At 44.4% G+C, this 15,299-nt stretch overlaps 3 protein-coding genes across 5 annotated transcripts; 2 read left to right on the top strand and 1 right to left on the bottom strand.

Annotated features, from left to right (window-relative positions):
- Positions 1-422: 422 nt before the first annotated feature.
- crygmxl2 (crystallin, gamma MX, like 2) lies at positions 423-1,990 on the top strand (the record flags this gene model as incomplete). 2 transcript variants are annotated; one of them, XM_084040272.1, is made up of 3 exons in its annotated part: positions 423-450; positions 995-1,237; positions 1,703-1,990. In XM_084040272.1, the coding sequence occupies 3 exons, from the start codon at positions 442-444 to the stop codon at positions 1,976-1,978; spliced, it is 528 nt and encodes a 175-aa protein (XP_083896398.1). In that variant the 3' UTR covers positions 1,979-1,990. The 2 variants fall into 2 exon arrangements, with proteins under 2 accessions (XP_083896398.1, XP_083896397.1); XM_084040271.1 differs by lacking the exon at positions 423-450 and having other exon boundaries at positions 959-1,237.
- A 406-nt stretch (positions 1,991-2,396) lies between these two features.
- Positions 2,397-4,192, top strand: crygmx (crystallin, gamma MX). Its single transcript, XM_084039930.1, has 3 exons — positions 2,397-2,469; positions 3,127-3,369; positions 3,599-4,192. The coding sequence occupies exons 1-3, from the start codon at positions 2,461-2,463 to the stop codon at positions 3,872-3,874; spliced, it is 528 nt and encodes a 175-aa protein (XP_083896056.1). The 5' UTR covers positions 2,397-2,460; the 3' UTR covers positions 3,875-4,192.
- Positions 4,193-6,782: 2,590 nt separating this feature from the next.
- Positions 6,783-15,078, bottom strand: aldh18a1 (aldehyde dehydrogenase 18 family, member A1). Of its 2 annotated transcripts, none has more exons than XM_084040132.1 (16): positions 14,928-15,078; positions 14,604-14,753; positions 14,194-14,298; positions 13,688-13,840; positions 13,022-13,112; positions 12,473-12,597; positions 11,927-12,071; positions 11,754-11,827; positions 11,528-11,627; positions 10,961-11,181; positions 10,652-10,789; positions 10,361-10,556; positions 10,010-10,131; positions 9,707-9,893; positions 8,361-8,456; positions 6,783-8,262 (listed from the first exon to the last, which is right to left on the bottom strand). In XM_084040132.1, exons 2-16 carry the CDS (start codon positions 14,745-14,747, stop codon positions 8,066-8,068), a joined length of 2,094 nt encoding a protein of 697 aa, XP_083896258.1. In that variant the 5' UTR covers positions 14,748-14,753; positions 14,928-15,078; the 3' UTR covers positions 6,783-8,065. The 2 variants fall into 2 exon arrangements, with proteins under 2 accessions (XP_083896258.1, XP_083896257.1); XM_084040131.1 differs by having other exon boundaries at positions 13,682-13,840.
- Positions 15,079-15,299: the final 221 nt, after the last annotated feature.

Here is a 15,299-nt window from a genome sequence, read left to right on the forward strand (position 1 = left end):
ACGGTTAAGAGGAAAAAAAAATGACCTAACCTCACTGTACACTTTAAAAGCTTTGTTGTCGGGGGGCCTCGCACCTAAAGGGCCTTTGTGTGACATTTGAAAAGGCTTGCATCACAAGGTCGTGGCGGAACAAGGGTCATACAAACACAGAATAGCACTTGTGTGTGCGGGGTTGGGTTTTTTTTTCTTTTTCTTTTTTTTGGGGGGGTGGGGGTGGGGGGGGGGGGGGGATTGTCAATTCTATAGGTAAACTCTAGCAGACAGGAGATAAGGTACCCGTGGGCAGCCAGACAAAGGGAACAGTAGCTGGCATCTGAAAAGGTAAAGGAGGAGTTCTGTTGTCCCTGACGTGTCAGAGGCCTCGCCGTCATGCGGGAGAGTATAAAAGGACCTGTAAGTGTGTCTAGGTGCATGGTGCTAAACATCCACAGCTGTACAACCATGGGAAAGGTATGAGCTCACGTGCAACATGGCAACAGGTTTGACTGAGAAGCGAAAAAGAGGGAAAATGGCAGGTTTTTGGGAAACGGGTGTCAAATATTGTAGCAGGGAAAGGAAAGTAGAGGGGAAAAAAAGTGCTATAAAACTGCTAACGCTTGACAACTTATTTTTAAGGGGAAAAACACACTTATATTTGTTTTAAAAGGGAAGCGCCTCGTTATGTGGTATCCACGTATGACAGATTCATTGTATTCGTATGACAGCAACAACAAAGTTGACTGTGTGGACGAACATACGATGAGTTCTTTAAACAGGAGTCGGCTGAAACAACCGGCGGTTCAATCGCCGTGATTTTTCACCTGTCAAGCTCTGAAAATAATATACAAGTGTAAAAGCAGACAGGAGAAGGCTTGTACACTCATGAAAAAGTAATTGAGTTTGTTCGAGGGAGAGCACTGTCCCCTGCAGTCCATTCACGAGTATTGCATCTATTAGCTTTGGGTACCTAACATGATTTATGCTTCTGTCTCCCCCCCTTTTATTTTTCTCCAAGATCATCTTCTACGAAGGCCGCAACTTCCAGGGCCGCCACTGGGAGTGCAGCAGCGACTGCATGGACACCTTCAGGCACTTCAACTGCTGCAACTCCATCCGCGTCAGCGGCGGACACTGGGTGGCCTATGAGAAGCCCCACTACATGGGCTACCAGTACATCATCGGCCCCGGCGAGTACCCCGACTACCACAACTGGATGGGCTTCAACAACTGCATCCGCTCCTGCCAGATGTACCCCCCCGTAAGTCAATCAAACAGACGGATGGGGATTGGTAACCATCCCCTCGCCGTTCACCTTGCACATCAAATGGCGCTTTAGAAAACGGACGTCAATCACTGGCTTTTTGATGTCATTAACAGACGCGCAGGCAGGTCATAGCTTAGAAGTCTCTGTTGTAAGGCCCACAAGGAGACCCAGTCAGCCTTTAAAGAGGAATGTGATACACCCCCCATAAGACTTTGCCTTCATTCTAATTCTGCTATTCACGTTGAGTGTTTCTGGCAGTTAAAGGGAGGGGGAAAAAAATCAAATTCTGTCACGCAAAAAAAGAGTTGTTGCTCATTGTCATCCGTAGTACGTAAGCAAGTAAGTACATGAATTCAAAGTTAAAGACGCCGAGAGCTCCGCCAAAGTGCTCTCCGAGGTCCTCGCTTCCCAAACGAGCATAATGATCACGCCCTGATTTTCTCTTTTTTTGCCCTACAGTATAGAGGATCCTACAAGATGAGGATCTACAACAGGCCCGACATGATGGGACACACCATGGAGTTCATGGACGACTGCCCCAACCTGTACGAGCGCTTCCGCTACCGTGACATTTACTCTTGCAACATCATGGAGGGTTTCTGGATCTTTTACGAGCACCCCAACTACAGGGGACGCCAGTATTTCCTGCGCCCCGGAGAGTACAGGGCCTGCGGCGACTGGGGCTGCCAAAACCCCATGGTGGGATCATTCAGGAGGATGAGGACTGTCATGTAAACTTTACCCACGCACAACTTAAATAAAGTACCTTGACTTTTGAATACCGTGTGATTTGTGAGCTTATTTGAACAAATCCATTTCTTGCACAAGCATTTTTTTGGCTAAGAAGTCACTGTCAAACACCTACTGAAACAAAGCAAACCTTTTTGTTTTCTGCTGCCCTGCCTGTCCCCCCCCCAGTCTGCATATAGGTTTCTGACATTCACGCCAATAAAGGCAGATGTTGCAACTCTTATTGTGGCCCTTTTTGAGAAAGTGCAGTTGTACAGTATTTTTCCATAGACGGACGGAGCTTTGACAGAGACAAAGCGGCCGCGGCAGCTCACCAGTCCTATAGTGTTGCTGCAGTCTATACAGCCTACTGTGCTGACACGACAAAGCTTTGTTTCCCATTTGCAAAGCCCTGATCCCCGGCAGGGTCTATAAAGAGGTCCGGTACAGCCCCACATCTGGTCTGGACGGAACTAAACACAGTTACAATGGGCAAGGTAAGCGTGCAATTTAACGCCTATAAACTAAAATGTTTGATGCCTTAGCATGTTGATAATCTGCATTAAAGAGTAAATAAGGGACAATTATTTTTTATCAAATAAAATGCTGAGGACCTTTTACTGAAGGATAGCTCAGTGTGTGGGTAGAGGAATAATGGTCAGTAGTTCTAAAGGATAGTTTATCATAATATATACGATGAAGTAAGAAAATGCTAAACATATATTTAGAAATAACATGTAAAATACAAGCTGCAAAATAACACCTACATAGTTAAATGCCTTTGTCTTCTGTTGTGGATCGTAAAACATTGCAATTATTCAACTGAGCTTGGAGTCTTAATTCCCATAAAAAAATAGGCCAAGATCTTTTCCCTTCATTAAAACATACCACATGCTGTTCTGTATTTTATAAAACTTTGCTTCTGCTAAATCATTCGGGACATTTATTTCATACTCCCTTAGGCTTTTGAAAAAGTCTGTACGAGAACTTTGACAAAGATAACTTGCCAACCTGGTTCAGAATACCAAACGGTTATGGTTATGAAGCTATAGGAGAATAAAAGTTGGAGTTATTATGGTTTAAAAGCTGGAGGATGGATACCGTTTGTCTTTGCCCCGCGGTGAAAAATGTCCACCCCCGTCTGTCGCTTGCAGGTTATCTTCTACGAAGACAGGAACTTCCAGGGGCGTCACTATGAGTGCAACAGCGACTGTCCCGAGATGCAGAGCCACTTCAGCCGCTGCAACTCGATAAGGGTGGACAGCGGTTGCTGGGTGGCCTACGAGAAGCCCAACTACGGGGGCTACCAGTACATGCTGAACAAGGGCGAGTACCCCGACTACCAGCGCTGGGCCGGCTTCAACGACTGCATCCGCTCCTGCCGCATGGTGCCACCTGTACGTTTTTTCGACTGACGCTGCAGGTTTTCCGTAGAGGTGCCAGTTTAGGATCATTTTGTTCTCAAGTCCTCATGTCAGGGATGAATTCCCTGCCAGTACCTGTGGCTATTTTAAAGCATCTCTTTGTATAACTGCAGTAAAAATATACTGTCATTGAATCAGGACTGTTCTACTGTCTAATACAATGTTGAACAAATGCATATGTATCACCATTTCTCCCCCCTAGTACAATGGGAACTACAGGATGAAGATCTTTGAGCGGTCCGACTTCGGAGGCCAGAACATGGAGCTGATGGACGACTGCCCAGACCTGAACGAGCGTTTCCACACCCGGGACATCTCCTCCGTCAACGTCATGGAGGGCTACTGGATCCTGCACGAACACCCCAACTACAGGGGGCGCCAGTACTTCCTGCGTCCCGGCGAGTACAGGAGGCACAGCGAGTGGGGAAGCAACAGCCCCACCATCGGCTCTCTGAGACGCATCACTGACCTCAACTGATTCCAAGCTTATTTCTTTTTCTTTTTACCCTTATTGAGCCCCAACGTTAAAACATCCCCCCCCCTAATGCCAGCACTGTTTCAGTGTGGTCTCAACACTGTGGTGTCCGAAACCTGAAATCATACAATGATGGAAGGTTGCGGTGCGTCTGGTTTTATTGGGTTGCTTTGCATCGTTTGGGAGAAGTTACTCCTCAACTCAGTGCTCAAGCGTTGCTCAATAAATAGTGATGATCCTTTTTTTTTCCCTCTCTAAAAAATGGTTTATGCCTCGCCGGTCCCCAACCTCCTGTCCTACTGGAATCACAATAAAAGAAAACTTGATGAAAGTCAACTAACGGGAGCCTTTGTTCATGTTCTATTGGTTACTACAGCTGTCAGTATACAAAAAGATCAGGGGGGATATGGCCTTTTCATAAATCTGAGGAATATATTACTCTTTAGTGACTGAACTTTGCTTCATCAGGCCACAGAGTTAGATGGAAGTGTAGCCGCCGAGGTCCTCGACCCAGAGTTTCCTACAGTTCGCCGTGATATTGTCATTCCGCATATACAAAGAAGAATTATCAAGGAAACAGAAGCTCATTCTTTGAAGTTCGATATTAAAGAGCAAAAAAAAAAAAGAAAGAGGGTATCTGAGGATGAGTATGTAGGAGTCTTTATGAGATCACATGGTACAGAGTAAGCGCGTTGGGTCCATGAAAGATGCCCATATTAGATCCACATCACAGGGCCAGTGCCAACTCAAAGAGTTGGAGTCAAAGTGGTCTGGTATTAGCCCCGAGCATCAAGCTCTCTCAGAACAAAAAAACAAAACCCAGTCCATATCCCCTGCTCATGCATTTTTCATCAGCCCAAGATACTGAACCCTTTCTGAAATAAATATCAATTATTGAAATTGTTAATTAGACACCGCGTAATTGGCAAAGATACACATGAATAAATAACTTTGACCATTAATTATTGATTCCAAAAAAAAAAAGAGAAAAAAAAATTAAAGCCCAGTGGGGAGTGCATTTGAGTGTCTCTTAAGATCAAGCACAACAAGAAATATGAGTTTTGGCCTTGAGTAATGTCCAATTAAAGGATTGTCCGCTTTTCTGTACAAGTCCAGTGATTTGCCCTCATCAACCTCTTTTTTTATGTCTGTGGACAACAATACCCAGCAGACTAAACAACATCAACAGGGTGCAACATGGGAACTGATCCGCTGGGGCAACGCCAGATAAGAGATGAGAGAGGCTGCCAGTTATCACTCATAAATGGAAGTTAATGGAAGGTCACGAAGGGGCGGTGCCTACAACTATTAGCCAAATTCAAGAAAAGAAAAAAAACACAGTGTTTTAAGTTTATGGCTCCAACCATAAACTCCAAGCAAATAACCTGAAAGCTCCGCAAACAGCTTTGCTTAAATATTCAGTACAAACATGCTGCACATGTTTACTCACAGCACATTGACATCTGCTCTTGGTTCAGTTTTTGGGAGCCGTAAAGTTGGTGCATCATAACAGAAGTGGTGTGATCAAAAACAACTATTAGAGAATAATTCAAAGATGGAGCATGACACAGTATTTGGGGATTTTAGGGAATTTTGTGACTCTGACGTACAGGGTCGCAGTTTATTGCCATTATATAATTATTTCAATGCAAAAATAACACAGACATCTCTGTCACTAAGCTGAATGGAAGTCTTCCATATCACAGCCCTCAGTGCCCCGCTACTTAAGCAGAGAACCGGTGTTAATAAAGCAACTGGGTATACACGCATGCACCTGAATAGCTGCTGTTACCGCGGCAAACAACTTTGATGCAATATCGTAAAAAATGCAATTCCATAAAACGCTGCGCATCAAACAGACAATAGTCAATGTCCCTGGATCGTTCCTTTCTCTACCTCGAGTCATTTAGATGATATTTTCAACCGCTTCGCACATAAAAAGGACCAAAAAAAAAGAAAAAAAAAAAAGAGAGAGTGCGATCCGAGTTTTGTCTCCCTCTTCATCTCTGAACCCTTTGGACTTGGTGATGGGAAGCTGATTGAAGGGTAAGTAGTGCGTTTTAGAGAATGAATTCTTTAGATGCTGGAAGAGAGAAAGGAAAAAGAAAGAAACAGAGAAACCCAGAGCATGAGCCTGTGATTCCATTATTAGTCTCAGTTCTCGTTCTCCCTCCTTTCATTTCTGATGGCTGGATAATTAAACCTCTATAGTATTGTCTTCCTTCTTCCTTGCCCCACTTCCAGCAATGTGAATTCCCCTATGGGCAACTTTAAAAAGGCTCTTTTTAGACATCTGTTTTCAGATCAGCGTGACTTTTTTCTTCTTTCCCCCCATTAATTTGTGTTCTTTGTGAAAGTAGAAAGACTAGTGCCAGGACAGAGACGAACATATACGTGGAAAAATCCTCAACATTTCAACTGCAAAATAAAATCAAAGAAAGTGAGAAAAATATCCAAATATTCTTTTTCAACATTTTCTTCTTTTTTTTTTATTCCACAATACAGCTATTATACAAGCCAAACCGATCCGTAAGTGTGCATTGCGAGACATCAGTTGAGAGTTCAGAGGCTGGAATGTTGCAGAGCTTTAATTTAAAAGCAGTTGCGTTCTTCACCCCTCCAGCTCGAAGGAGGCAGCTTGTCAATTACTGTTCCTGCTCTAACAGAGGCTTTGGGCGCCACAATGAACAAGCAGTATACGAGCAGCAGAGCGTGGAACAATGAGCACAACCGATGATCAAATAAATAAGAAACATAGCAAATAAAATGGATGCAAGTATTCCAACTTGTACAGCCGTAACACAAAACTGGTAGATTCCTGATACTTTTGCGTAAATGTGATTAACTTTTAATACAAGCGGTTCTGATATGCAACAATTAAATGCCAACTCGGAGTATTAGTTCTTACAGACTCCTCATCTGATCACAATACCTTCTGTACAGAATCTGGTATAGCTAGAGAAGATGTTACATGAACAAAGAAAGCACTTACAGGACAATAAGCACCAATGCAATCAACAAAATAAAAATGGTCCCTTCCAGTTATGGAATATGTAGCAGGAACTTGATTTGTTTTTGTGAGCATAGATTATGATAAACATGATTAAATGTGTGTATTTTAGATAAAAATGCAACATGCCCATCATCATAATACTGTTTTTATCAGCAGCCCCTAACCACATATACATTAACGTTTTAGAGGTTTTACACAGTAACAAAGTGTATGTTTTAGAGTCCCATTTTCACGTGTGATGACCCCTCCCATCCAGCAGGGGTGTTCCTTTTCCTTGTCTTGGTTAACAGCTGATGAGCCACACCTGGACCTGATTATGGCTCCAGGTATAAAAGCTCATCACGGCCACATGGATCTGTTTTCTTCTTGCCTCCTCTGTTACCCGGCTGCTGCTTTGTTTATTTCTTATTTGATTTAACACTTCCACACTTGCATACATTACTGATCACTGACCTTGCACTTTTGTTTGGTTCTTTTTGGGTTAATATGAGAAATAAACGTGTCCGTTTATTGCTCTTAACTCATCTGGTCTCCCACTTTTGTTGCAGCCTATGAGCTGGGCTGTATCACTGGCATCCTTTTACTTTTTATACACATTTAAATGAGCATCGTTGGAGGGAGCCAGCGGCTGCTTCTCTGCGATCGTGCTCATGACAATAAATAAATTGAAACAAATGATTACAAAGATTTTTGACGTTCTACTTTTTCATGCATAGTTTACGATTAAATGTTTCTGTGAATCAGGTTCAAAACCATGTCCTGAGATTGTCTCATTAAAAAAAAAATATTTCCTTTGATACAATTATGATCAATTTGGATTTACTTTCAGCTAAAGAAAACATATTTAACCCCCATCTTATAGCTCACAGTTTCTCCAATGAAGGCGTGTGTGTGGAGGTATTGTGCTTTGAATGCCACAAAATACCTTCCAAAGGAGCCTAGGAGGGTGACTAACCCAACTCGTATAAAAGAACCATAAGCTGAGGTAGAATTACAAACAGTCTGAACAGGAACAACGTTCTGGTTGTGCTGATAAAATGGACCAATGGTGTGCTTTCAGTGGTTTAAAACGGTGACGTCAACCGTCGTCTGTAACGAGCCCCCGGAGGCCGCCGCTGACGGGCAACGCAAACCGTTTTGACCAATGTTAAGGCCAAGTGAGTGTTGTGAAAGTCTCTGGTCTAGTTGCTGTCCCTCTGCTCAGCAGGAGATTGCCCGACAGGCACGTTTTCATGGATGTACTTCATGGTGCCTTGCTCAGAGAAGTCGGCCACTGTGTGCCCGTCACCTCTCAGGACCCACTTGGTGGTGAGCAGCCCCTCCAGGCCCACAGGGCCTCGGGCGTGGATGCGAGCCGTGCTAATACCTACCTCTGCTCCTAGAAACACAGAGTACGAATGGTAATCATCATATAGGTTGTTGCGAGATGATAACAAATGAAGATAATTGAAGGAAGAGATGAAACAGAATACGTACCGAGTCCAAAGCGGTAGCCGTCGGCGAAACGCGAGCTTGCGTTCCAGAAGACACAGGCGCTGTCCAGCTGCTGCAGGAACTGCTCCGCCGTGTCCTCTGTAAGAGAAAGATGGCTTATTGGTGCCATGAGATCACATCCTTGCAGATTTAACTCCTTCCAGGCATTTACATGAACACATATTCATTGTAATTAATCCATAAAAGAATAGTTTAAATCATGCATTACTGTGCTGAATTAGAGAAACAGCTTAATGAAAACCTACATCTGCAGTTCTGAGGATTTCATAAGATAATAACATGTCATGTGCAATCACAAATACTTATACCTATCTAGCTATCTATGTCCATATTTCTATCTTTGGTATCTATCATTCATATAAATATATTTCCTTTGACATTAGCCAACAACTGAGTACTTTTTAATTAATTAAGGTACCTTCTGTGGCCACCAGATGGCAGCAGCACATCCTTCACTGCAGGTGAGAATAATCCTCAATGTAGAAATGTGAACGGCACACTTTGGGTGCGTTCCAATATCCAAAAATATTTAGTATGTCTCAAAACATACAGTATGCAGTCAAATGCCGGCATGCTTTTCTGGCTATTCTGACCCACAATCCTTTGTGCAGCCGATGATACATAACACAACTGAGCAGCCGCGTTAACTCGGTCATTTGTGAGTGCAACTGCAGTACGGACTAGAAGTAAAAAGATGCGATTTGGAACGCAGCCTCTCTGATCACCTAAAGAAACGTTGGGCGTATTTTGGGGGATTTTCATTTGTTGTCCATCCATATTACGAAAGCTGCTATTTATGTGACGCCTTAAGTTTCCATCCAATGAATGCATCATTAAAATCGCACTCTTCAATACTCCCAAGATTTATGGCCTCAGCCTTTTTAAAATCCAGACACACTTCGGACCCCGCACAGGATGATTTCAATCAACGTGAGTTAGAAAGATGAGGCGTAACGGCTCACTTAAAGACCCAAAAATGAGATGAAACTGTTACATGACCCAAAGTTATGACAGGGAGGACTCCCTTCAAACCGCGCCGCAGCACCTTCTCTACATTTTAAACGGGCTCTGTCCCCTACATTGGAGTCACACAGGGAGGCTGTGCACTCGTGCTGACACCAAAGTGCCACTGTTCATTAGTCCCTGTTGCAGAAAGTGAGATGAAAGGGGAAGGTGCATCAAGAGAGCGAGTAGGAGAACTTGAAATGAATATCAGACGGAAGCAATGTGACAAGACAAGACTGCATCTTATGCCCTTTTTTAAAATGCAAATTGATAAGAGAGAGAAAAACAAGAAAATACTAGATTGAACACATTGGGCCACTTACCGTTTTCTGTGACGATAACGTCTGTGTGCGAACTGCCATACTTGTGAATGTGGTCCACAGCCTCCTGCATGCTGTCCACCACCTCCATGCAGCACTCCAGGTCACCGTACTCCGTCCGCAGGGACTTTGCCTCCGACGGGCTGAATGTTAGGTAGGAGGCGAACCGAGGGCCTGCATGAATCTTCACCTAGCGACGTCGCACACGGAAAGGACGGATGGAATAACAAGGCCTCTTGTAGAAAAATAGATATTAAAATTAAGTTGTCATCTTGTATTGGATGACAAATAAAGTGTTTCCTTTACCCGCTCCATGCGCAACATGTCTATGATCTGGTCAAACAGTGGGGTCCTGAGGATCTCCTTGTGAATCAGCAGACTTTCCATGGCATTACATGCAGCTGGGTAGTCGCACTTGGAGTCTCTGACTGGGATAGGAAAATATCAGTCAATAACGTTCATATTCATAGTTGATAAAGGTGTTAAAAAATGTGTGAGCTAATGCCAACATTTTAGTTTTAATCATTCAAGAGCGAAGAGGTTACAGCGATGGCGTTCAAAGACGTCTATGTATCGTTTTGCAGAGATATCTACGGAAAGTTCGCATGCAAAAACCTGTGAAATTGTAAGTCAGAAGTGAGATTTATAAATGCCGACCAATTTTGATGACTTTGTCCACGCTGGCTTCTGCATCGACGTAGACGTGGCAGATCCCCTCGCTGTGACCCAGCACCGGGATGCCCTTGGCAGCCCGTTGAATGTTTCTCACCAGCTGGGATGAACCTCGAGGGATAATCAAGTCGATCATCTTGTCCAGTCGGCATAGATCCTCCACCTCCTCACGAGTGCTCACCTTGTAACAAAATACAGGTTTGTCAACTGCAGCAGCTGCGAGCTGTAAAAGATTCTTCCAGTCCATGAAATACATAAATAGAAAACCTATTATACCAGCTGTACTGCCTCTTTGACTGCATGCATGGAAAGAGCTTCCTGTGTGAGCTGGTGGAGGACCCGGTTGGTGTTGGATGCCTCCTTGCCTCCCTTCAGCAGGAGGGCGTTGCCACTGGCTATGGCCAACGCTGACACCTGGAGAACCAACACACAGTGTAGCGATATTACTGCAGTTTTTTATTTTCTTAAATTAAAAAATCAAGAGATATTTGAAAGAAAAAACAAAAACAAATGTTTTCTGTTGTTTGCTTTTGCCGGTAAAAATCGGACACATCCGCTTGTGTTACGGCAACACTGCCTGGATACCTGTGGCAGGCAGTCGGGTCGGGCCTCAAAGATGACCAGAAGAACCCCGATGGGCACAGTGATCTGTTCCAGCTCCAGGTCTTGAGCCACCTTGGTCCTGCGCAGCACGCGACCCACACTGTCCTGGGCGGCCACGGCGATCTGACGCAGACCTATGGCCAAGCTGTTAAGTTTGGCCGGAGACAAGCTCAGGCGCTTTAGCATGGCTGGTGGCAGATGGCCTGTAAAAAGGAGACAGAGCAGGGTGTCACTTTGTCATCCGGAGATATGGGGTAGAAGTGATGCAAAGCTGAGAGAAAGTAAGTGATGGGATCGCCCTCTGGTGGAGAAATATGCCCATTTGGAAATATTTACAACATTTTGTCAAAGGTTTGTGGCAATATTGTGATTATAATTAGATTTGACTATGGATTTTTTAGTTTATGGATACATTTAGAATTATTTGTTCAATGCCACATACTAAAAAAAATTTTGTGGACTCTAAAAACATGAAACATTGCTGCTTTGCCAGGTACTACACTGCTTTACCTCTCTAAACCTGACAAACTGACACAACATCTCTCTTACCTGCGTTTACAGCCAGGTCAATGTCCATCTTGTTGGCAGCCAGAATCTCGTCCTTCTTCTCAGTCAACAGCTCTGCTAGTTGGCAGATGATCTCACTCCTCTGACAACACAGTCAACCAAACACAGGCAGGATGAGCATGTAGCACATGTATCCACAAGAGGTCAGTGTTTCTCTCTATGTCTCTAAAAGAACAGGCATCTTAATACCGTAAAAACAATGTGCTACCTTGTCTGGGTGCAGAGATGCCAGGGTTCTTCCAGTGGTACGCGCCAATTCTGTCTGATGCTCCACAGTTGGGCCTGGTGAAGGGCGGGGACAGACGTCACTCAATGTACAGTTTGTACACCTAGTTATGGCTGTAATAACACTAATGTAAGAAGAGGTCCAGGTGAACTCACCAGCAGGTTTGATCTCGGAGAAGAAGGTCCCCACCTTCTTGCCCTCCACGATGTCAGTGATGACATGACCGGTTACTTTGGGGTGGGTTCCATTTGCAATGACCACCGAGGTGCCACCTTGCAGGGCCCACAGTGCAGCCTTGACCTGCAGGAAAACACAGAACCAGACATACAATTTAAAGTCTGTACTTACAGTCTTTACTTTTTTTAAAGGATGAGTTACAGTCTGAACATTGTGTCAAAACCAGACCAACTTCAACTCCATTACATAAATATATAATATCTGTCAAAACAGCAACATGAGCATGAACACTTGTCTCCTGATAATTAGAAAGTGTGGTACTATTTGTGCAGAAAAATGCATGTAACTGTGACACATTATTATAATTAACATCTCTCATGAACAGGCTTGGGAATATATGTTTTTCCTCTTAACATTACAAAAACTAAAGAAAATCCATACTAGCACAAGAAACTTTGCACTTTGTCCATATGATGAATGTCTACTGAGCTTTTAACCTGCATGGAAATAAACTTTCAACATACCTTAGCCTCCATGCCTCCAATCCCAACCCTGGACTTCGTACCGTAGGTGATGGACTGCTGGTCTCCAGGGTAGAAGATGTCAATGAGCTTGGCGTCATCTGTACCAGGGGGGCTGTTGTACAGTCCTAAAAAACAACAACAGGTCTTACACGACCTATTTGCTACCACATGGGTCTAAAATACACAATGCAGCATGTTGGACCCCACTGTTTGTACCATCTGTATGTTATCATTTAACTGGGAAATACATAAATAAACTGATTCATACGTTTATTAAAACTCAAAGATTTTCAGTCAACCTTTTAAAACCACTCAGTTGGCACTGAATGGACCTTCAATCAGCCATGACACACTCACGTGCACACCTTATGGCGAGCCCATCAGCATTCGTTTCATACATAAATGCAGAAGGTCTGTGTTTGTTTCTTTCATTTGACACTCAGTTGACCCTGATAGGGGTGTTTTTTTTCCCCCCCTGGTGAAGAGCGCAGACAGATGGTGGTGTTACCTAACAGCTGACCCAGACTGTTGTTGTGGTAACGCGCATACCTTCCACGTCAGACAGCGCGACGAGGAGGTCAGCCTTCATCTCTACAGCTAGCCGCGCCGCCAGACTGTCGTTGTCCTTAATGCTGATCACCTAAAGGAAAAAAAAAAAATGCTGATGTAAGCTCCTGAAGTCAGCCATCTGCCCGACTGAGCCTTTTTCCTTAAGGGCTGGAGGCTAGCTGATAAATAAAAACAAACATCTAGACGCATGTGTACTGTGCAAAATATTCTTCATTACCATTACTTAACTGTCACGCAACATCAGGTCTTCATTTTTGTCTTAAATTTTAGGGACAGTGACAGTGAAAAGTGTAAGAAAGAGAGAGAGAGGCATAATCTTAATTATTTGTTAGTGTAGAGACAGGTAGAGGAGGCGTCCACATCCAGGAGTTAGTCCCAGCCCCTCCTGCCAGCAGCAGGGCATGCACTGCAATCCATCCCCTCCCCGCATGCTTATTGGTTGACGGCAGAGCTGATGTGGTGAGGCAGAGTGGCAGAGGTGATTCGGGCGTGTGCGTGGATGAAAGAAAACCACTGCAGATAACGAACGGTGGCCGTCTACGCTCCGCGAACACACGTCTCTACCAATCACTTCAGGATCCCTGCTGCCACCGCCGCCGTCACCACTGCCAGCGTCGCCCACATGCTGTCTGTACCCACATTTACCCCCTGCAGGTCGCTGTTGGGCTCCGGCGGGGGCACCACGGCGTCGTTGGTGTTGATGATGGGCACGATGTTCATGCGCAGCAGCTCCTGCAGTGTGCTGTTCAGGTTCTGTCTCTTTTGGTCATCGTGGAAATCCAGATTTGTCACCAGGACCTGACAGCAGAATTAACAAAAGAGCAGTGAGTAGAGAGAGGGAGGCAGATTCAAATATGTCACTCAGTTGGAGGGGATGTGGAGAGACCGCGGGGGAGTGGAGCCATTTGCATACATGTTGACGATGCCCATCGTGAGATAACTTTTAGATATCAGTTAATACACAGTGTGAGGAGCCCTGAAAGCTATTCTTGGGATAAAAACGAGCTGTCATTCACTCCAACAAATATGATAATCAGTAACTTAAAAATGCCCCCCACCTATGCTAAGAGGTTGAGAATTCTAAACAGTATTTATACAAGTTACACAAACAGCTCTTCAGCATTTCAAAGTGATTTTCAGCATAAACGTACCTGTGCAGTACAAGTGCTGTATTGGGTGAACATGGCCTCATACAGGGCCATCAGGCCACTCTGTCCTGCTGCAGCGCATGCCCGCGCCTCCAGCACCGGCAAAGACTGAAACACAAGGGGATTGTGGGTCAGAATAAGCGGAATTACATACTGCAAAATGCAGAAGGACATCCTGTTTTACTGCATTTGACAAGCGTATCGGGACATACTAAACTGTTTTCTGGCATACTGAATAGTGTGGGTATTGAAACCCGCAGCAGGTCTCATCTGCCAGAAAACTGCCTCGGAGAAACCACCCAGTTTGCTTCCAACACCACAGAGAGCAGCAGCAGTAATGTCTTCATTATCTGACTCAGCGTTGATCTCCACTTTAACGTTAAGCCTCGACACCTTCATCCACCTTTTCTTACCATGTCTTTGAGCTGATTGTGTCCCGAGTGCAGAGCCTGCCGGACGCTCTGGGACAGCAGGATCTCGTGTCTTAATCTCTGCTTGCCAAAGGCCACTGCTCCACTGGTGACAATCATCATCTCCCTGCCTTGGTTCTGCAGCATGGCCACCTGGACAACCAGACACCCAAATTAGGACTCACACACCAGTTTTTTTTTTCTGTTTCCAGACTGAGGATTCAGCTTGAAAACGTTTACATTTCCCAGAACACAAACTAGATGGTGTCAAGAGGTTTCCCTTCTGATTTCATTCCCCAGCAAGAATTTTGGAATCAGGCCTCTCACCTGCTCAACTATGGAGGCCAGCCTCCCCAGAGCCAGGCCACATTCATCGCCACGGGTGACCACAGCACTGCCGAGCTTGACCACAATCCTCTTGGCTTGACGCAGTTCACCGCGGTGTGCAAAGGAGTTTCCATGGGCCCTCGCCTGGAGAACTGTGCAGAGGGACATGTTATGTTTACATTACTGGTGATGTATTTATCATTTCAGTGAACAATACCTAAATGGAAAAAGCCCGACCAGTCATTGAGGAGAAAAATCTATATATTGGTATAAACCTTTACACACAGTAAACGTCACATAATTTAGCAAAAAGGCATGTTTTGCTGTTTTTTTCCTCCCATTGATTACATGACTGAGACAAACAGAATAAAG

The sequence above is a fragment of the Eutrigla gurnardus genome, assembly GCF_963514095.1.
Source record: "Eutrigla gurnardus genome assembly, chromosome: 22".
NCBI lineage: Eukaryota > Metazoa > Chordata > Actinopteri > Perciformes > Triglidae > Eutrigla > Eutrigla gurnardus.

Excerpts from the sequence above, each read along its gene's own strand:
- aldh18a1 (XM_084040131.1), bottom strand. The coding sequence starts at position 14,747 with ATGCTGCAGAACCAAGGCAGGGAGATGATGATTGTCACCAGTGGAGCA. Across the intron at positions 13,841-14,193 it reads ACAGCACTTGTACTGCACAG|GTCCTGGTGACAAATCTGGA; the intron begins GTACGTTTATGC and ends TTCTGCTGTCAG. Across the intron at positions 10,132-10,360 it reads GGACAAAGTCATCAAAATTG|TCAGAGACTCCAAGTGCGAC; the intron begins GTCGGCATTTAT and ends TTCCTATCCCAG.
- crygmx (XM_084039930.1), top strand. Across the intron at positions 3,370-3,598 it reads CCTGCCGCATGGTGCCACCT|TACAATGGGAACTACAGGAT; the intron begins GTACGTTTTTTC and ends TCTCCCCCCTAG.